Source organism: Pecten maximus, chromosome 1 (genome assembly GCF_902652985.1).
Source record: "Pecten maximus chromosome 1, xPecMax1.1, whole genome shotgun sequence".
NCBI lineage: Eukaryota > Metazoa > Mollusca > Bivalvia > Pectinida > Pectinidae > Pecten > Pecten maximus.
The window spans coordinates 32,890,534-32,914,522 of NC_047015.1; the positions used below are offsets into that span (position 1 = coordinate 32,890,534).

Below are 23,989 nucleotides of genomic sequence, written 5' to 3' on the forward strand. Positions count from 1 at the left end.
TCAAGCGCTATAGTAATTGACGGTTATCCATTCCCTGGTGAGTACCCATATGCACGGTCTATGAGTTACACTAATACTCTAAAATATACTTCTTGGACCATATGAGCTCGTCATCTGAAATAACGAGTGTACTATGTTAATGTACTTTCTCCCCTTCTCTGGTGACTGCCCATGGAAGGAGAGTTACAATGGTTTCTCCGAAAATGTATTCCCTTCTCTTGTGACTGCCCATGGAAGGAAAGTTACAATGGTTTCTCCGAAAATGTATTCCCTTCTTCTGTGACTGCCCATGGTAGGAGAGTTACAGTGGTTTCTCCGAAAATGTATCCCCTTCTCTTGTGACTGCCCATGGAAGGAAAGTTACAATGGTTTCTCCGAAAATGTATCCCCTTCTCTTGTTAGTGCCCATGGAAGGAAAGCTACAATGGTATCTCCGAAAATGTTTTCCCTTCTCTTGTCAGTGCCCATGGAAGGAAAGTTACAATGGTTTCTCCGAAAATGTATCCCCTTCTCTTGTGAGTGCCCATGGTAGGAAAGTTACAATGGTATCTCCGAAAATGTATCCCCTTCCCTTGTGACTGCCCATGGTAGGAAAGTTACAATTGAATCTCCTAAAATGTATCCCCTTCCCTTGTGACTGCCCATGGTAGGAAAGTTACAATTGATTCTCCTTAAATGTATCCCCTTCCCTTGTGAGTGCCCATGGAAGGAAAGTTACAATTGAATCTCCTAAAATGTATCCCCTTCCCTTGTGAGTGCCCATGGTAGGAAAGTTACAATGGTATCTCCTAAAATGTATCCCCTTCCCTTGTGAGTGCCCATGGTAGGAAAGTTACAATGGTATCTCCTAAAATGTATCCCCTTCCCTTGTGAGTGCCTAGTCTCTTCGCGGTCGCACTACTCCCTAATCAATGTTGTGGCGTGATGTGCATCGTCCTCGTACCTCTATTTATGCCAATTGGGAGTTAATCCCTGTGAAAGCAACCCATCAGCGCGTTTTTAGTGGACACATCCGACCCGGACAATCAACTGCGACGTATAATTTGATCATAACCATATTCTGTCAATCCTGTAGAGCAATGGTTGGTTGGGGAAACCATTGATTTGACAGCTAGACCATACATGTCTCCCGAGGTCAACATTATTTCACCGTATAACCGCTACAGAAGATCAATCATTACCGCAGCCGATGCATGAATCACCATCTCAGATTCATGAATTAATTGTTTGGAAACTTATATCATGTTCTTTACACTTTGGTGTACATTGCAGGAGATGAAATCTAGTTTTTCATCCACAAACTATCAAATGCCTCTTGATTTCAATTTCCCCCCATTATCTTCTCGCATTTTATTCGCTTGCGTTATATCAATGTACAGTAACCTGTATTAAGTGGTCGCGAGCTATCTAAGGCCCGTTCGATTAATGCGTTGATTTTGTTGGAGATTTTTATTATGCATCATCAACGCATTTATAAAAGCTATCAATGTGCTTCGTTATTCATTTTACCGTTGGCGAGCTACATTATGAAGGCATAATGCTAAATTCATTTTTTCATATATAATGTAACCACATTATTATGCTTTATAAATATTTTATATAAAACTCGGTATCTTTTGCCATTAATCTAATTCATTTTACACACGAATTACATATGTTAAATCAATCTTAAGATAACTGAGCAAATCGTTTATGCTATATACACACTTATTATACATTTTTTTTTGTATCTACGACATCCAGGTGAAAAGACGTTTATTATGCTCGTGACGGACAGTGATACTATAATTTAACAATATTTGAAAGGCATTTTACGCTTTGGCTATGATTTTCATGGCATGCCAAGCAATTCTATAGTGCCATGATATAAAAGCGCCTCTTATCTTATATTCGGTCAGTAGAGGCGTTGTCATTTGTGTAAATAATACTTGAATACTTTCTGACATGTTGTCACGTGTGTAAATGGTGCTTAAATAATATCTGACGTGTTGTCACTTGTGTAAATGATGCTTCAATGATATATAGCTTGTTGTCCAATATACCGTTTAGAATTTCAAGAGAACCCTTCGTCTTTAGGACTTATAGAATGTGCATATATCTCACTGTTATTCATAAGACATCTGAAATAGTGTTTTACAATTATTTACATCTAATGTATTTTGACTTACTTTTGATTTTATCCTGATTTATTTTCCTTTATTCCATAACGGTACTTTGTTTATGCCGACTCTCGGACTATTGTTGTCCATGTGTTGGTCGTATTGCGTTTTAATTCTGGTACATTTTCTTAACATCAACATGGCTCTGACCAGCACGAATCTGAAGCATGCGTGCACGATGTCAATTCTCTCTGTACAGCACAATGCCTTGTTCCCTACCTGCTTTTTTAACCTCCATACAAAGGAGAGTTCCATATGCAATAAATATTGTTTAATTACAGATATACAATCACGCGTTTTGGAGATCAACCAGAACCTAACAACCAACGCTCATGCACTACATCATACAGACCTGCTGAATCACAAAGAATTCATCAAATCACTCCCTAGCAAACTCTGCATGAAGTTTTTGTCTAGAATAGAAAACTCTCTTTTCATTCTAATAGGATTCCTATCAGACGGAAATGCACTATTGATTGCCCGGGATCTGATCAATCGCCGGCCGATACCGAGCATGAGGCGTGCTTTGGTACGCTAGGTCCAGCCATGCTGATGCTGTGAGGAGACAAAGACCAAACAGCGACACACGCATGCGTTTCTGAACGATGTCTGCGTCATATTTAAGTAACTGGGTTCATTTTTCATCTTTATTATAGTTTCCCTTCGGCGCAAGTATTTATATCAAGTATGTCTTTATTATTTATTATAAATCAAATCACCTAAGATGATCTCAATATCATAGACAATAGTCCGATAATACAACGTGATTCCGAAGAAGATCTGCACAAGTGCAATGTGCACTGAGGAGGTGTGTTAGTGACCAGATCATTTCTGACCGTCACCTGTATGATATATAGTAAAACTACATATAGTTCATGATGTGTAGTGGAACTATAGATATTTTTATTATAGCATATAAGAAAGAGTAATCTGTCCTTGCGAAGGTGAATGTATAAAAATAACGAAAAAACAAGACTTTGCCGCTAGTCCTTTCTGCCCTCTCAGGCTTCTTTAGGCGGACTGAACATATGTTCAAACAACATGATAAACAAGTAAGCCTGAGAGGACAGAAAGGCCTAGCGGCAAAGTCTTATTTACATTATATATAGTGTAAATATATATATATATTATGATATATAACATAGTAACACAACTGACGAAGGAAGGAACTTTATGATTCGTGCCCTGACCGGGCCTCGAACTCACGATCTACGGCACCCAATCGCCTAGCCAGAAATACTCGTAGCTTATATTTTAAGATATAAAGTGTAACTATATATATTTATATGATATATGGTAACCTTATATATATTATGTTATATAGTGCAACTATATAAATTATATGATACATATTTGATTTTGTCCTTACTGCGATTGAAGACAGCGTATTTCGTATCAATCACTTTATTATTGAGATGTCAATCACAACAAATGACTTATACATATCGTGGACAATAGCCTAGGTATTGTCAATGTGTATGAAAGCGCTTCGTCCAATGGCATTCTTTAACAAAATGGCACGACAATCCTTGTATCAAAGGTATCCTTGCTAGTTTATTTAACCAAATAAACTGTGGAACTCCTAATTGATAGAGTAGTGCCAGTGTTATTACGTGTAGAAATAAAAGCCCTATAACTGTACTGGTATTCAATTCCTCTTCGAGGCATTAAAGTCAAAACTGCTAGCTTCAACTCATTAAAACATCGCTTATTGTGATGGTGTGTGAAAAGACAACCAAAGCCAACAAATCATGATAGTGACAATAGGGATATATAGCTAAACTAGATGGTATCATAGGTATTTTCTATCTACAACTGCCTTTTAGCGTTTCCAGTCAAAATATCAAATTCACAATTTTCATACGCAACTAATATTTTTTCAAATTATTTTCTTCATAACAAATAGCGCAGAAAAACTGAAAAGCAATGCTGATTTCACTTTTTTAAGAATTTTTGAATCAGTCCATTGTGTCGAGTAATAAATGGTCTTATTCAAAAGATATCTTTCTAGAGAGATAGTTAAACTCACACATCAAGGGGTGGAAGTTTATAAATGTATCGTTATGTCAGCGTCATTATTTCAGAGTTATTGCTGAAATGCCATGGTACTGTAAATGAATCACTCTCCATGATATCACACCAGATCTCTCATTTAGAACGGTACATACAGTCATTAGTCATATACAAAGTGTCATCAAGCTATCAGGACTCTTTGCAACACTCTTCGCAACAATAATATCCGCTTGATATTTAAACGTACTGTTACTAGAGCCGACACTATCGATATTTCTTCTCTTTGGACAATACTCCAAAAACAACTATTTAGCTTAATAGACTTAATAGCTGAGTGACTGAACGGAAAACATCGTCTCCCTCAAAATTCGAAAGCTCACAAGCATTCAGTGGTTTAAAGATGAATAATGATTAAGAAAGTTTCAAAAAATACATGTGATTCTCTACTCGTCCATCCCATTAGATGATTTTTTAGCACTTGACTAGTATACAAGTTAAGATCATACATGTACCATGTCTTGGACGGAACGACAGATTCCTGATATATATATGTGTATATATACACATATCGCACAGCATCTGAAATACTGGCAAAATCGTCTTTGATTGTAAGATAGAAAAGTGTGTCCCGAGGAGTATGATTAGGCTGTCGAAGGCCCCTGTGCCAAGATGATACCATGATTGCTATGATGGCAAAGAACCAAAAAAACACATAGATAGATGGTGTGAAATCACATGCTATTTCAGATCGATTTTCCACTACTGCCGTCTTTTCCTATACCTAACAATACTGGCTACGGATCTGTCATCCCTTTCATGTCAAATTATATATCATGGTATCTTTCCTTTAGAACAAATGTTTCCGAAGTTAGTGTGTAATGTAGACAGATGCTATGAAATACACGCTCTATAACCAGTGGTGTTATTTGTGTTCTTATTGTGTAAATACATTAACTTCCTCCTCAGTGACGTGGTTAGTATACCCGAAAATTATTTAATATATAACAACATAAAATTGTTATACAATGTGTGAAATATTGACGAACAAATCCACCATTAAATTGGTCAGCTTATTGTCTAGGTAACGTTTGTTTAAGGTTCTGAATTAACAATGTAAGTTCACTTTGAAAAGGTAATATGCGATAAGATGAAGTATATGTTAAACAAATCGACGAACAGTTGAAAGATAGTTGTTTCAGTCGATGGCTGACTAGGTATAGAATAAGTAGACTGGATTTCCGTAGTCTCTCAAAATTGCTAGTTTGTCAGCAAGACGGTGACAATAGCACCTCGACGGTTTCCAACATCAACTAACAAGAAAGGCTCGCGAGTGGCCTGTCTAACGAGTGTTTAGGTCAGTTCGTCTCGGATGTAGGACGAGCGGATGGAACTGTGACAAAGATAGAGAAGGTTACAACACGATGGAGAAGATATATGATGTATCTGTAACGCACAACACATCCCGGATATTACTTTTCTGTGAATATGTACAAGGACTGTCAAGTAAGCATGCAATTACAAAATATGATAAACGAAATCTTATTGGAGCTAAAGACATATATATTGAATACATATAGATATTTTAGCCGTAGCCCTATTCGTTGTCATATTTAAAAAAAAAAATAAGGGGGGGGGGGGGGGGGGGGGGGGTCAAATACGAATAAACAACGCGATACTACCTTGCAAAGAAATATTACTTTAGATTGATAAAATCGGCAAGGTACGAACAAAAAGATAACTTTATAACCTGATTATGTGTTCCAGAAGGCTAAGCGTCTTCCGCTTCGTCGTCGACACCTGAGTACATTTAAGAGACCAAAAATTACCTTACGACCATAGAGTATTTGGTTGGTAGGTAGGTACATCTTGGTTCAACCAATCTGTAAACTGATGAAACGTCTCAGCGTTCGTTACATTCACATGGGTTTTGAGATTCACCTATTTACTTTTGCTTTCAACACCATGTTTTGCAACAGATTATCTCTTTTGTCTACCACCATTTAAAGCATGCATCATCAATCATTTAGAGATCAGAGGACAAGATCAAATTCCTTCATGAAGAATAAACTTGCTTCAGTTGTTTGAACTGATGAATGGAAATAAAAATAAAATGCCTTTGGGGGGGGGGGGGGGGGGGAACCCAAGATAATTATGTGTACTCCTCGTGTCGGTTTACATAAGGGACATAAAAAAAGAACAAATTCTATCTTGAATTCTAAAAGCAAAAAATGCATACATGGGCGTACTTCGGATTTTCACTTTTTTCCCCTTAGTCTTTTTTGCAAGTGATGCTCCAAGTTACTATCAGGTTGACCATATCTGAACTTATAGTTGCTCATATCAAATGTTGATAAAATTCATTCAAAACCACGGCACCGTGTTAATCAACATTCTATGCATCTGAGGATTATTTGAACAAGTTATTGACATTCATTCTCGTAAACTTCCAACAACCTTCAAGCCAGTACTCAATATTTCTATCAAATGATATAACTTAAAAAAATACATTTCTGCGTTCTGATTAAAATTGATGATTATACCCTCATGATAAGCATATTGTTAAACCTGGTTCATATTAATCCGTCTTCTGTTCCGGTAGGTACATTCTAGCCATACAAGGACGCCCCACCACTAACAGTTAATTATTAGCATATCCATGAATACAAAACAAACCAAAAATATTTCGTTTATAGCAATTTGTATCTAGAAACCCTTCTAAAAAAATCTCATGTCGAACTCAATGCTTTTCCATATTTTGTGAAAAGTTGAATATTGACGATGTTGCCTTAACTGAAGAATACATGTAAACATATTGTCCATATAGTTATCTTCCTGAAAGTGTGCAGTGTAATTGGCCATCTTCTTAATGAATATCACTGTAGTCTGTAAATTGCTTAAAAACTTCTTCATAAAGGTACTTCCAAATGATATGATATCCTTGACACCTCTAGAAACATCATAATCACGTTTTCTTACCACTTATCAGACTGTGCGTGCTGTCCAACTTAAATGGCAGTGGAGCATTTATACTACCTGAGATAGGTGCCTTATTGGAACGCAAGCTGAATGTTTTGATGTTACTGAAACACCACAAAATATACCGTCTTGTCTGTATGGGCGATATGAGTAATTAACACATTAGCATTGCCTCTGGTTAATTATGCTGTCTGTAGCGTGTACCGCTGACATATTCGTGTAACCATGGAAACGCTTATATTGGGAAAGATGTAAGAAACTACGAAAGGGCAGAACCATTATATCTAGGATTCAAAGCTGCTGTACCAGCCGGCCTTGTAACAATATCAATGTTCATACCAATAACGATGGTGTGTACCAATATCAATGGTTTGTACCAATATCAAGGGCTTGTATCAATCTACCAATGTCAATAATTTGTACCAATATCAATGGTTTGTACCAACATCAATGGTTTGTACCAACAATAATGGTTTGTACCAATATCAATAGTTTATACCAATATCAGTAGCGTGAACCAATATCAATGGCTTGTACCAATCTACCAATATCAATGGTGTGTATCGATATATATTTTATACCAACATCAATGGTTTGCACCAATAACAATTGTTTGTGCCAACGTCAATAGTTTGTAACAGCATTAATGGTTTTACCAATATCAATTGGTTTTTTTTTACTAATACCAATGGTTTCTACTTATATCAAAGATTTGTATCAATTTCAATGGTTTATAGCAACATGAATACGTTGTAAATGCGCGTCAATCGACTAAACATAATATGCTTATAACTTAAGAGTATGACCGATTTTACAAATGCAATATGTAATTAATCTTCATTTTATCAGTACAATTTTAGATAATTTTTAAATACCAACTTTGGATTTTCACAGATGCTGTAGGCATTATTATATGTCCATTATATTGTATTTTTTGATAACAAAATGTATTGAACATCAATATTTTGCCATTATTTCAATAAATACAAATCTAAAAACATATTCAGGTTGCTTTAGCATGGATTCATACCAGCAAAGCTGTGTGCAGTAACAAACATTGTACGCACATTAAATTTCCTACTTTACTCTAATTATATGTTAATGTGCATATTGAACTGTTTTAAACCTTTAATAGTTTTAAGATAACGTTTCACTGACCTACATAGGTAAACATACCGCTGGCTTGCGTGTGCATAAATAGTTAATTGATGGTACGTTATGCTGACATAGATACAGGCCGGACACTCATTCGTAAATGATCGGTATCAAACCCAAACCAATGTTGACATAGCAACAGGCCCCCATGGCATTATACTTGATGACGGACTACTCCGCCAAGCCATGATTGGTATGGGTGGATAATTGAAAATCAGAAGTTATCAGAAAGAAAGAGGTACAACGCGTTGGCCTTTTTGTAATTAGTAGCTGTTAACTTTATACTAATATTTGTGTCGATTAGTTACTTATCCCGGATATGTACTGTCGACTGACTTTAGAGAAAGTCAATATCATTATAACGATCTCTAACAATGGCAGTAGGTTCAGATGTAGATACGCTGAGGATTACCCATGCTGCTAAGGATCTAGTTTGTGGAGACGCGATTGAAAGATCAAGTCGCATCCAACCTTTAAAGCTAGTTTATTGTTCTAAAGAGGTGTTTGCTCTGATACTTGCCGACAGTGGTGACAGGCGGTCCTGGTTTAATTGACACGGGAACGTGTTGGGAGTGACACTTGTACCTTTCGAATCTCAGTTGTGTGTTCAATAAACGTCACAAACTTCGTCCTATCGAGGCCATTTTCATCCTCGTCCATCTAGCGTTTGCATCCGGCACATAATTAACTTAGAGTATGGCTAACAAAGACTTAAAAGTGCTGTAACCTCGTTGTACGCTTGATTTTAAAACCTTTGATAATGAAATCTATTTATGCTGTCACCATCATACATAGGATGTTGTTATGAGACGGACTAGGTGATATACAAGGGGTTAAGTTTAGGACATATGTGAAGAAAACAATTCATATTGATGTACTTGAAATATGACAACCATCAAAAACAAGGAAATTGATGACAAAATGCAATATATCGGAGTTCATGGACAATGATTGAAACTTGATCAATAACTAGCATTCGTTTTATAATGATCAAATTATATTTATATAGAATGTTAATGGATATGTGACTGGAAAAGTATTTGTCAAGAAAATGTGTTCTGAATAACGATTTCATTATTGATCCCTGTTCTTATTAATCTAATTAGTAAAATTGAATTTGCACATTGTAATCAAATAAATTTCATTCATTTTCCGATAACTGTTTTATTAGATTACAGAAATCTCAAATTTAAGATGCCGGTTGATAATTTCATTTTGAAACTGGAAAAATTGGATAATATTCAAAGACATGCAGTCATTGTTGTAAGATATGCCCCTGATTTTTAACTTCTACCAGCACATGTTCAATAAAACCACACAATCAATCACCACGATAAACAGTCAAAACTGACAGACTGTGAGATTTGACCAGACTTAACTCATAATCAGCTGTGGTACACCATCCTATTATTTCTGTAATGGTGGTAGGATGTACTAGGCTGTTAAATTTCACTCGAAAATGATAATGTCATTTCAAACAGCGAATCTCTCAATGTATATAATCAAAACGACTTGTTCACATCGCTGTTGTTGCTGTGAGCGCTGAAACATATAGTCAGAGACATGTTGATCTGTGATACCGGGAAAACCACAGAGTAACGGGATGAAATATAGGGGAGATAACCTCACCTTTGAAGAAAAACCACAATAACGTGTTGTAAAATGTTTTGTCATTGTAAGGTCATTCATTTATTCTTCCATGATCATATATTTATCCCAATGAATTCTTTTTATTTATTTATTCATTCATTTATTTTATTGTTTTTTTTTTGTTTTGTTTTTTTTTGTTCTCTCCACAATGTCTAGATATAACAAAAATCATCATGAAAAGGAAAAGCAATTTTTGCAAAAAAGAAAATGGTGGTGCAAATGTCACTCATATCAATTTTCATGACAATCGGTTCATTCTTTCCTGGCCTGCCGTTTATTATCCCCTTAATTGGAAAATCTGATAAAAATATTGGATACATTTCATTTTTGAAAACAACCAGAGTATAATAATTCAATAAATGTTTACAAGTATAAAGGAAATATATGTATGTAATTGCTACGGTGCATCTTGTTGAAACGTATTTCCAATCAGTGTTGTAGCTTTGACGGCCAATTACATAAGCATGCAATTCAACTGCAGCGAATAAGCGTAGCATTATGATTATGAATATTTGCTAGGTTGATGATCTATGATAGCAAATGAGGAAAGCAGGGGTCTATGGAAGACAGTGTCAACAACTAATGCATACACTTCATAGATGTGACCTAGGTATGCAAATCATTTATTTCACAAAATCATGGCGCTTGATGTCGAAAGACCAGCTGTTCAGAGCAAGTTACGTAAGTAGGCGTAACCAGACAAATATATAGCTGGTGAGGAGACGAGGATTCACATGTACGCATAGCCAATCATGAGAAGTACTGTTGTTTAGATAAGAAGGTCGATAAAATAGCCTGGGACCGAGTAAAAAGTTAGAAGGTTGATGACCTCAGAACTGTCATTAACCAGATTGTGGGCGGTCGTAACGTTATTAAGTTTTTTCAACCGAGAAACTGTAAAACTGCGCAAAATGTCGCTTATTATTGAATTGACTACGACGGGCAGACAATTTAAGACTATCCGTAGAAAGGGCGGAAACATGTGCATGACATCATTCTTAATAATCCTTCAAAAATGTTGATAAATCAATATCACGTGACCAAGATTGGCATTTGCATTGAAACTTTGTAATCTGGTATACAGTTGTAAGCAACCAAATGTACAATAAAATCATATAGTATTATATTATTCGTCTGAGAAGGAAGCTGGTCAAATAAAACGATGACAAACATTTGCATTATAAGTGATAGGGTCATCTGTCCTTTTATGCGAGGACGTTTATGACCAAATTGTGTGGCAGTATTGCTGCTATTTCGAAAAAGCCTTTTCGCATTCAGCGCTTTCCTGTATTGCGTGATTAGAAGCTGCTGCTGGTGATCGGTTAAGAACGATCAAGTTTTTTTTCTGAGGAAGTTTATCAAAATAGAGATCGCTTGTGGTAATTTCGACTGTTACATAGAAATGTAACAACACCTATAAATCAAGTCGGGCCTTCCTCAGCGTAAACAGAGTCGGAAATATGAATAATGGCATAGACACAATAAACACAGGAAGAGCCACAAGAAAAGAAATCAAGTCTTTCGGATGAGATATGCTGCAGGTTATGAAACAAATCTACATCATATTTATAGAAATGATTTAGAGTACAATCATCCCAGTGGTATTGCTCCTATTTGATACATCTAGAGACAAATTGCATATTTAGATTCTATGTCCGCGTGATATATGTACCATATCTCCCCTAAAGTGTAAATGTTTGATTTCATTGCAAGAAGTAAATAGTGTCTTAAACGAAATCGAAAGGGAGTCTTAAAGGGGGTGTTTTCAGAGTCACCATGAACCAAGGCAACGAAGCTGACAGTATCCATATTTTACATTTGTTTGTATATCTTAAACAAGTATCACAAACAAATATATGCAGGGACTAGTGTCAGGCCACTAAATATAGTGGCATGGAGCTCATCTGAATGGGTTACAGATCCTTTAAACTCACCTTTAGATACATTGATATTGTTTTAGTTTTAATTGGCAAGGAGTGCAAAGAGCATATTACACTATCATTTGTTATATATTGATGTGCTTGCCATCCGGAATGTATGTTTTTTTATGCTCATTTGTACTTATACATGTGTGTCCAAGTGAAGCTTTTGTGATAAAACAAATTCAATTTATTTGATTACCAACTAATAGTGTATTTTGATACCTATATACATGTTTATAATTTTTTTTTTTTTTTTTTTTTTTTTTTGTAATTTCACTGATTTGAAAAATGATTTTGTCCAGAAGATATAGCAGTATAATTAGGTCCACGCTATTTTAAATTATATAACAAAGGTCTCAGTTAGTAGTTTTGTGTTCATTGGCCGGATGGGGAAAATGTATTGATTCATAAATGGATCAAAATGTCTACTTCATTACAAAATGTAATAACTTATCTTCGCCGTCATTATATGTCTGGACAGGAGATGATCCCATAAGAGTGTGTCTGAACCAGAGCTATCATGTCTCGATCCGCAAGCCAAAAATGAATTGAATTGTACCAAATTATCTCATTTACGGATATGAATCCACAGCTTTACCATAAAAACACAAATAATACGTTTGATGTATTCATTATTTGGTATATGCCCTTGTTTTAACGGTGTCTGAATTATTTTTGTCTAGCACTTTTGAAAGATCCCCGTTGTGGATACAAGAATTGGTCGATGTTTGGTTAGGCATGAGTTTACTTTTATGCAGGAAGATATCATTTATAAACCTATTTTATGTGTATCATCTGTATCCTTCAGTTCTTCATACAATTGAAGGACATGATTTTAATCCATGAACTGCTAACGACTAGGAGATGGAGTACATCACTTCTTGTTTTAGAGACATGACATTGTTCGCTTTCAGTTTGTTCATCATTGTACTTTTATATTATTTTTATTTTATTCCTCAAAGTTTTTACTTGGAACTGACAGGTTTGGTGAGCACCGTTGTTAGACCGGAATAAGTTAATGTCCTCACACAGGAGAGATATCATTTTAGAATAATAATAACACGATTTATGTATTGGTATTGAAGTAAAAATGCCATTTGGAACTCTGTCGTCACAATATCTGTATGTGTCAGTATCTCTTCTTGCCGTAAAAGGTTTAAAGCATTTGACTTCCATCTGGTAGACACATAACGTTTATCGCTACAGGCGGATATACATCACAACTCCATCTCTTAAGTACCCGTGAACCTCCCATCCCTCAAATCATCTTGTAACAGACGATAACACGCAGACTTATAATCAGCAACACGAAAAACCGTACAAATAACAAATTTGTTCTCATGCTTCTGTCATTTATGATTACAAATGGAAAAGCGGCCGAATATTCCCCGGCTGATCAATCCTATACGCGATGGCCGTAGTGAAATATGTTTCCTCTCGTAAAATATTAAAACTGATAAGGTATTATTGAATTACGAGATCGAAAATGGGCATTGTGTTGCTATTAAATTTCAAACATTTTAGATTTCAGCAGCAGTTTTTAAAGAACGTATTCAATATGGTCTACGATATTTGTTTGTAAAAATGACGCCCAGTTTTCAGTGAAGAGGCTCCAAGATGGAATAAAGGAATACAAAAATACCTTACAGTAATTAATTATCAGCCAAATTATCGTAAATTATGAGAAATTGACGATAAAAAACCGAAGCTAATTTATTAAACACCGGTAATATCCCAGAAGCCTTAGCGCTGACCTAAAATTGATAGCTTAACATGCATGAATGCAGATATGACCACGTGTGTAATTTTAACTAAAATGTGTTTATTTATATACGAGCAGTGCTTGTCATGAATTGATGGATAGTCATTTTCATTTTACTGACAAATGCATATTTCTGAATGAAAGATACCGAGCTGTTCCGTAATTGTAATTACTCCTTTACTCACGCGACACGTGATCACACGCGAATACTACCACAGGTAGCCAGTTTCGACACCTATCCTCTATATGGTTTCCTCCTCCTCCTCCTCCTCCTCCTCCTCCTCCTCCTCCTCCTTTGAAAATTGGATAACCATATGGCAAAGAGGACGCTTTGTCAAAAACGAAATTTTGATGACATTGCTTTGAATTTATATATGCTGAAGAATTAAACTTCGATTTTCGTATCGGCGAATGAAAGTGAAATATTTGAGTGAAATAAGTGTTTATAGTATTTGTATTCATTTAAGTTATTATTTATTTGCAGTTCTGGCCATAGACTGTTATGTGTGTTCCTCGCTGCAGCACGGAAATCCGGACTGCGAGGACAAATTTGACCAGAACCTTAAGACGTCGGTGTTTATAGCGAGGAAATGTGATTTTGGCTTCTTCAAGGCTACGCATTGCATCAAGCTCAAAGGAACAAGAGGTTAGAGTATTCTCCTTTGTTTAGGCTTGTCAACATGTGTATGTTCTAGATTAAGATGTCCCTTCCTAGATAAAAGCTCAGTATGTTTCGACAGCACGGAATCTTTTGGAAGTATTCGATGACTGTTGAATAGTACCACAATTGAATGATCATTATTCCAGCCTGTCGTTCTTTGAAGTGTGAAGATGTTCTCTTGGATAAAAACGCGTGCTTGTACACTATTATGATTGTATATCGAGTACCTAGCTTTACTAATGCGCGGACGCTGAAATTGTTACACAGGCAGACAGAGATGGATGACAGCCTCTGTATTGGGTTCTCATTACGTGCTCCATTCCATACAATACTAACACGTCAGTTAACGAAGACGTTAGATGGACAGACGACTGGGCTTCCAACGTGCATTTGCCAATCATTTAGAATTTTTTTCTATGGAGTAATATACGTAGTTACCATCTCCCTTACTACAACTACTTTACTTGTTTATCATTTATTTGCAAGACGGCAATGTATTTGTATTGTATCATTGAGTTGGCCGAGACAGGTAAGTAACTCCCAGTGGCCTCTCGCGGATGTAATTTGGTGTTGGGGTAGTAGTGATGTTCATGTCCATCAACCGGTTCTATCTGACTATCGATTAAATCCAATATTTTGTTTGAATAGAGCACTTTCAGAATTTTACAATGTCAATTTTAGATTAATTTTCGCTCAAGGGTTTCCAATACAGCGCTCTTTCAAATCCCTTATTTCGATAATTTCACATTCTATGTAGAGACTTCTCCTTTCACCTCGTCTGAGACAGGAAAACTTATCTACTTGACCCACTCTTTTATTGAAGCATTATGTCAGTCACAGATACTACAATAAATTCCTAATTTGGACAACTAATTCATGTCAGAACTTTCCTTAAAAAGACTGCATTTGAAACATGAATCGGTAATTGACAACGCATGCATTCGATTACAAACTTAATCAACCAAGCTCCTAATGTACAGATTGGCAGGAAACTTCTCGGTGTTGTTTTGCTACTTACAAAAGTGTATTTTGGCAGTAGATATTAAACAGGCCTAGATTTTTTTAAGATAGGAATGAATGCATGTATGAAATCCAGTTAGCTTTACCAGACTACACAAAGTCAAGACTACATTGATATAGGCTGGTTCTATATCCCGATCAATGCATTTCCTCTTAAAGTATTTTAATTCAAGATCATTCACCGTCATCACAACAAGAGACTGCAACTGTTTGCTATCTGAAACTCGTTACATATATCGGGATTGTTGATTAGCGTTTGGAACACGATACTATTGGGTTATGATCTTTTCGATAGTTCTCGCGGTCACTAAGGAATGCCTTTATCACTTCATACTATAGCAGGGGTTTGTCATAATTGATGCGATTTCAGATGATTGAATGGATTGGAATACAGTTTTGAAGTAGAGGTTTAGTCGTGTTTGGCTCTACTGTATCTTATTCTCACTTCTGGAGGACTTATGTCCCTGAGGTTTCCAATTACCTGCAGACCATGTTTTAGTTAAATTGAAAAGTGGCAGAGTTCAGAATCTATAAATTTGCTTGACGTTCTGTTAAAATCCAATCTGGAAAAGTCTTGAATAATGTGGCTATAGACCACCCCTATGAACATTTTTTTCAGTTTATTGTGATTTTCCTTCGAACCTCCGTGGTGTCAACTCTTTTAGGCCCTTTGCATCACTGACGAGTCCCAGAACGACGAAAAAACTGCACAGTTACTGATACAGTTCAATTCCTCTTTCGTCTAATTGGTCTAAATAGGTACATAAATGTGTTATTTTAGGAATTAAATACATACTGTTAAAGCATATCTTCATATTCCTTAGGCATAATTAAAAATGGAAATTTATTTAACAAACATAAATGCATGCATTCGATAACGTCTTTAAGTTGAATTTTACCAGTACTCATTTCTATAGACATTATATTTAACCCAGTTATCAAACGATTAAGATGTCATCTACATTGCCATCCAGATACACAAACATGGCCAATTATCATTCATAAAGACTGATGCCACAGAAGGGTGAGGACTAATAAACCTCAAATGGATATTTGAGGTGTTCGATTACTACCAGGGACTGATTGTGTTTCACATGGCGCTGGAATCTGGAATATTCCTTAACTTAAGGGGAAATCCTAGTAAACGAACTTTCCGTAAATTCTCAAAATGACCTCGGTTGTTTACGAGAAAGAAAACCAACCAAACAAACAGTTTTATGAAATACGCTATTACAGATAGATACATGATTGCATTCTGCGCATTTTAAAGATGCACTGATAACACCCTGCAGTTCGTAAAAAAATACCGATAAACATTCCTACACGTGCGTTACCCAGCATGAATTGTTTTCGAACAATGTTAACTGCATCTATCTCTTAGCAGTTTATCATTAAAGTCCTGCGCTCCTGGTTTAAGCACCAGAACAGTATCTTTTCTTAATGTTTGTTTTAATCTGATCTTAATGCTGCAAATCGAATCGTGTGGTGCGGTTGTGATATTGAACGAATCCTTCTAACTTTTGTACTGTTCTGATACCGCAGGAATCCTCGGCATTACACAGTGTTTTATAAGCAATGTGACGTCGTATCCTATGTGACTAGGAATGCTCTCTATAAATAACAGAGAAATGCACATTAAAGTCGCTTACCAACGTATACATACATATCTATACCCTTTATCAGTGGCTTTTTTAGTTGTTATTCCGTTCACTTTTAGAAAGGGAAATAAAAAAAAACATGATATACATCACGTTATCACTTATGGCATTTTAAAATACAGTATTTCAAAAAATACATATGCATGATATTCCTGATACGACATTGAGATGGGATCTTTTGAACATATCCGTCGATTATATGATATAGGTACAATTGTCTTTCTAAACCTTTCTAAACCTTTCTTATGCGATACATGTAGAGAGGAATGGATTGGGTTTTGGATATCTTTGTAAATTTCTATGTTTGTTTACTTGAAACATCAGTCGTTAAATAGATTTAAATAGCAATAACATTAATGTATTGGTAACAGTCAGTAAACATCCTGAAACACCGGGTTTATCAATTCACTCGCATGGGCGTTCATTTTTGTATAAACTGATAATAAATGAAATAATTCAGTATATATTCACACAATTGAGGGGGGGGGGGGGGGGGGGGGGGGGGGCAGATGACTCGGCTACGAGGATTTAATACCGTAAATTAATGACTGAATTAGCAAAAATGTTTAATTATACATCAGCACCGTATCATTAGACATAAAATTGTAGTATCTATTATAGGCGAAAGTTAGCATAAAACCTTATGGAATTGGGCAGTCTACATCAGTGATGATATTCAAGATCGTATATAGGACTAGTTCAGGTTCACCTACGGTTAAAGGAGGCATACAACATTTCTGATAGCATATATACTGGATGGCTGAGAGTCTGCTCTCTATGTGGTAACTAGTAAGAAAACTATTTTATCCCAGAACTATGCTTGCTTCATAACATATATTGCACGTGATAAAATTCGTAACTGTGTCTTATTGTTTTTGTTTACACACCACTGTGTGCGACCACCATCAAAGCTTCTGATTGGGCATCTCTGACTCCCAACAAATCTGATTGGCTAACCTCTGATATTTTACAACAGACATCTTTTACCATCGCTCATTTGTCTAGAATCAACATGGCCGTGTTTTCTCTAGTAGCCGGCAGTCAAAATTAGCGTAACTGATTGAGAGGAATGTCGTCAAGGAAAGTTGGAATAATCTGGGGATTTGAGTCTTATGAAAAAGAACTTGATGACGGTAACGGAAGTGTGAAATCGCATTGATCATAACAAAACAGACCCTCATGCTGATCATGGCCCATGTCCGTGATTTTCGATGTTAACAGATGAAGTGGTCCCCGATAGTCATCAATAAAAAAAATCACAAAAGAACGACAAAATGGTTTAGTCTCTGTACGTAGTCGAAGTTCCTTGAATGAAACCTTGACGACATCTGACGGAGGCTATAGCCTGGGCTTCCCTTTTCTGGGTAGCTACCGATGTTTAGGTCGGTGTCGCCAATCATTCAACTTACCTTTATTGTGAATTCATATCCCAAACACAATAATAAATAATCATATTTTGGAACACTTGTCTAGTGTCAATTAATCTGCAGGCCCAAAGACATTTCATATAAACACAAGGACACACGTGAAATACACACATTCTTAAGCACTCAAGCATGGTTTTCGAATTATTTGTTGAAATACACGGTATCTTACATGAATAAATCTCAAGGTGGGCTCTTTATGTCATTATAAACAATAATAGCATAGCATACCTACAAATTTCATGAAAGGACCCATAATTGAATCTAGCAGTGATTAGTCCAGCTGTGACGTTCGACTTCACGGTGACGTCTTTGAATATTTTCGCGGAGTCATGGAAACAAGTGTTCTGTTAATTACACAAACACAATGATTGGCCTATCAATATTTCATTCGTAAAATTATATTTAACTTAAGCATTGATGTCATTTTTTTTTAGTTTCATCGGGGTATGAAACAAATTCTGTTTGCAAACTGTGTGAATCCGCGTAGCGGATTCTTACAGAAGTTTGCAAACAAAATTCGTTTCATACCCCGATGAAACTAAAAAATAATTGACATCAACGCTTATAATTAATTTTTGAAAATGATTTTCTAATTTAAAACATGTTTTATGTACAATTTTACTGGTTTTAAATGGGATTCTTTTTCTCAAATCAATACGCAACGTCAATTGTCGTATGGTGACGTCACATTTTTCGCGCCATTCTCGGAATTTCTTTCATAGAAGAATGAAAAGAATTTTTCGACCAATCACATTTGAGTATTTACCATGAAAACAAAGAAAAATTAATTATAAAAATACATTATAAATTAGTCATTCATCTAATAAACATAATTCAATTTCTTTCATTACGAACTACATTTTGTCGCATAGTGATTTGGCGCACATAATTTAGTTACTATGTAGGGTGAATTTTAAGTCGGTACTTTTGTAGTTAAAAAGCTAGGGGATAAACATGTTCACCAACGAGTGACGGTTGTTAATGTTTACCTAAGTCTCGTTAGTTAATTTTCCAATTTAGAAAGGACATTCGCTTAATTTGAAAATGAGCTAACTTGGATTAGATAAACATGATAAGCAATCATCACATGTTGGGGAACCTATATAACTACAATATATGGAAAGCTAAAGCCAGTATTTACATTCATGTAGTGTAGATGGTTCCTTGCCGTTCACTCAGATGGTGATACTGTGTTACGTCACTGAAGGAATACACAATAGCTATTCGGTAAACTTGCGGTTATCTAGCGGTAAACTGGCGGTAATATGGCGATAATCTGGTGATAAAAAGGCGGTTAACTGGCTGTAATATGGCGGTATCAAGTGGCATAGAATCAGGACGAAAAGCCCATAATCATAATACAATAATATGATAGTGATATTGTTCATTGTAATTGATTAAGTATCACAAAAATAGAAATTAAGGGTGAGATATAGACATGATATTTATGACGAAAACCGATATCTATGTTTTCAGGTGTTAACGTGTTTGTTTGTGTGTTTGTTTTTCTCTGTGAGACATCAGGACTGCCATGAAAAAGCTCTGTTGTTAGTAGATAAAGTGGTAAGATTACAAAGTCTTGTCATATTGAAATCTGTTTCTTCTTGAATTTCTCCTAGCCATTTATATCTGACGACAGAAACCGGCTCAAGTCCGCCATTTATCTAGTGGCATGTGATACTGTTCATACATTGCTTTATGAATCTATATCGCCGTCTTCTATAAAATGTTTGATACCTTTGCTATACCAGAGAATTACTCACACCATACATAATCGTATACACGACTATTAGATAATCATAAATGTTTATTATGGAAATATAGTTGTGTATTGACCTGTTGTCCATCGGTATGTGTACTTGCTGACCTACACGATAAATTGCCATAGAAACAAGAATAATTGATGTGGCATAAAGCCGTCAGAGAGATCAAACGATACCAAGGAGATTGCACAGGCATATTAGGCTAAGAGCTGTGCGGGGGACGTATACGGTCTGACAGACCCTGGGTAGGACACGAGGATTCCTGGGGAAATCCATCGATTAACCGGTGTTAACCTTCACCTGTTTGTCTAATAACCGGTCAAATAAGGCATGGGACAATTAGCGCATTAAAGATAATAAGGTTGTACGCCGAACATCATTAGACCATGTTCCGGGAATGATGGAGGATAACGTCCTGTTGTCTCCCTGATTAAACTGATGAATATAACCAATGTTCGAAAGGGTGAAAATCATAGACGAACCGTGATGTTAGTAACGTTCTAACGACCATACACCACATGAGGATAATACCCTCTACAAGGAAGTAGAATATCTCAATGTCGACTCACAATGTAATCGCAGTTTATAACCACCTTCAATGTTTCTTTACAAAATATCACAAATAAAATTACAGATGATTTATATGAATTCTTTTTATTTCTTATTTTCTAAATGTGAACGGAATAGCAACCAAAACATCGCAGATAAAGTATATATATATAGGTATAGTAAGTTGGTAAGTGAATGCAATGTATGTTACTAAGGGCGGCGACAAATATGCGAAACAGACCAAACACATACAAAACTCTGGATGGGGAGGTGCAACACATAGACGGGGAGATGTTACACAGAGGGGGAGATGTTACACAGAAGGGGAGATGTTACACAGAAGGGAAGGTGTTACACAGAAGGGGAGGTGTTACACAGAAGGGGAGGTGTTACACAGAAGGGGAGGTGTTACACAGAAGGGGAGGTGTTACACAGAGGGGGAGATGTTACACAGAGGGGGAGGTGTTACACAGAGGGGGAGGTGTTACACAGAAGGGGAGATGTTACACAGAGGGGGAGATGTTACACAGAAGGGGAGGTGTTACACAGAAGGGGAGGTGTTACACAGAAGGGGAGGTGTTACACAGAAGGGAAGGTGTTACACAGAAGGGGAGATGTTACACAGAAGGGGAGGTGTTACACAGAAGGGGAGGTGTTACATAGAAGGGGAGATGTTACACAGAAGGGGAGTGTTACACAGAAGGGGAGGTGTTACACAGAAGGGGAGGTGTTACATAGAAGGGGAGATGTTACACAGAAGGGGAGTGTTACACAGGAGGGGAGATGTTACACAGGAGGGGAGATGTTACACAGAAGGGGAGATGTTACACAGAAGGGGAGGTGTTACATAGAAGGGGAGATGTTACACAGAAGGGGAGTGTTACACAGGAGGGGAGATGTTACACAGAAGGGGAGATGTTACACAGAAGGGGAGGTGTTACATAGAAGGGGAGATGTTACACAGAAGGGAAGGTGTTACACAGAAGGGGAGATGTTACACAGGAGGGGAGATGTTACACAGAAGGGGAGGTGTTACACAGAAGGGGAGTGTTACACAGAATGGGAGGTATTACACAGAGGGGGAGGTGTTACACAGAGGGGGAGGTGTTACACAGAAGGGGAGATGTTACACAGAAGGGGAGATGTTACACAGAAGGGGAGGTGTTACACAGAAGGGGAGGTGTTACACAGAAGGGGAGTGTTACACAGAAGGGGAGGTATTACACAGAAGGGGAGGTGTTACACAGAAGGGGAGATGTTACACAGAAGGGGAGGTGTAATACAGAAGGGGAGATGTTACACAGAAGGGGGGGTGTTACACAGAAGGGGGGGTGTTACACAGAAGGGGAGTGTTACACAGAAGGGGAGATGTTACACAGAATGAGAGGTGTTACACAGAAGGGGAGTGTTACACAGAAGGGGAGGTGTTACACAGAAGGGGAGGTGTTACACAGAAGGGGAGATGTTACACAGAAGGGGAGGTGTTACACAGAAGGGGAGGTGTTACACAGAAGGGAGATGTTACACAGAATGGGGAGATGTTACACAGAAGGGGAGATGTTACACAGAAGGGGAGATGTAACACAGAAGGGGAGAGTGTTACACAGAAGGGGAGGTGTAACAAAGAAGGGGAGGTGTTACGCAGAAGGGGGTATTACACAGAAGGGAAGGTGTTACACAGAATGAGAGGTGTTACACAGAAGGGGAGGTGTAACACAGAAGGGGAGATGTTACACAGAAGTGAAGGTGTAACACAGAAGGGGAGATGTTACACAGAAGTGAATGTGTTACACAGAAGGGGAGGTGTTACACAGAAGGGAAGGTGTTACACAGAATGAGAGGTGTTACACAGACGGGGAGTGTTACACAGAAGGGGAGGTGTTACACAGAAGGGGAGGTGTTACACAGAAGGAGAGGTGTTACACAGAAGGGGAGGTGTAATACAGAAGGGGAGGTGTAATACAGAAGGGGAGGTGTTACAAGAATGGGGAGATGTTACACAGAAGGGGAGTGTTACACAGAAGGGGAGATGTTACACAGAAGGGGAGGTGTTACACAGAAGGGGATATGTTACACAGAAGGGGAGGTATTACACAGAAGGGGAGGTGTTACAAGAATGGGGAGGTGTTACACAGAAGGGGAAATGTTACACAGAAGGGGAGGTATTACACAGAAGGGGAGGTGTTACAAGAATGGGGAGGTGTTACACAGAAGGGGAAATGTTACACAGAAGGATAGATGTTATATAGAAGGGGGAGGTGTTACACAGAAGGAGAGGTGTTACACAGAAGGAGAGGTGTTACAAGAATGGGGAGGTGCTACACAGAAGGAGAGGTGTTTCGAAAAAGGGGAGGTGTTACACAGAAGGGAGGTGTTACACAGCAGCGAATTTACTACACAAAAGGGAGGAGTAACATAATTTGTCTAGTCGGTCATTTCTACCATAATATATTTACTTAATCCTGTCAAATAAGACATGAACTTTACACTTTGATACTATTTCAAAAGTAAAGATAGTGTTATATTGTTATTTTGAACAATTAGTTTATTATTGGAAGTATTTCACTGACATTTATGGGTTTAGCTTACTATATAAGACAATATCACGACCTATTAATACGATGATCGATTAATAGATACTATATTTGTACTTTAATAGTTGATCGACACTGATGTGTATGTATGTTAGGCGGTCACAATATTTTATATCAAATAGCTGAAAATAGACAACCATTATTGCTTTTTTTACTTTTTAGTAATCACCGGATTTTGTGAGATGGTACATGTCTGTCATCCACTGTAATTGGATCAATGAAGGCATTAAATCAAACCATAAAACAAGTAAGACGGGCGTTAGACAATAGTACAAAGAGCTGCCTTCATGTACAGGAGATTTAATTTGAAACATCATCAGCATCAACTTTCGTATGTTGAAAACCTAGAACATGAAATATGATGTATAGGAAGTTATTAATTACGGTAATTAGACTAATTTGATTTAGGTAGGTTCATAAAGGAAACACATAAAGGAAACAGCCAACCCTTGACGGAACACGTCCTAAGCAGGCATTAATACTGTAAATCGAAAATATCTAACAGTGTCTTCAGTAATACCAAATATATTTCACGAGTGTGGAAAATATCTTAATATTTTACGAGTGTTACTTTTATTTTGATATTTTCACGAGTGATATTGCTACGCACTCGTGGAAAATATTAAGATATTATCCACACTCGTGAAATATATTTGGTATTACTGAAGACACAGTTCGAT

General features: G+C 37.0%; 1 protein-coding gene across 1 annotated transcript in view; it reads left to right on the forward strand.

The window, feature by feature from the left end:
* LOC117330798 overlaps positions 1-23,989 on the forward strand; it is a 92,915-nt gene that overhangs the window by 62,002 nt on the left and 6,924 nt on the right. The window contains exon 2 of the mRNA XM_033889290.1: positions 14,122-14,283. Coding sequence (XP_033745181.1) covers positions 14,122-14,283 — 162 coding nt within the window. The remainder of the gene's footprint in view (positions 1-14,121; positions 14,284-23,989) is intronic.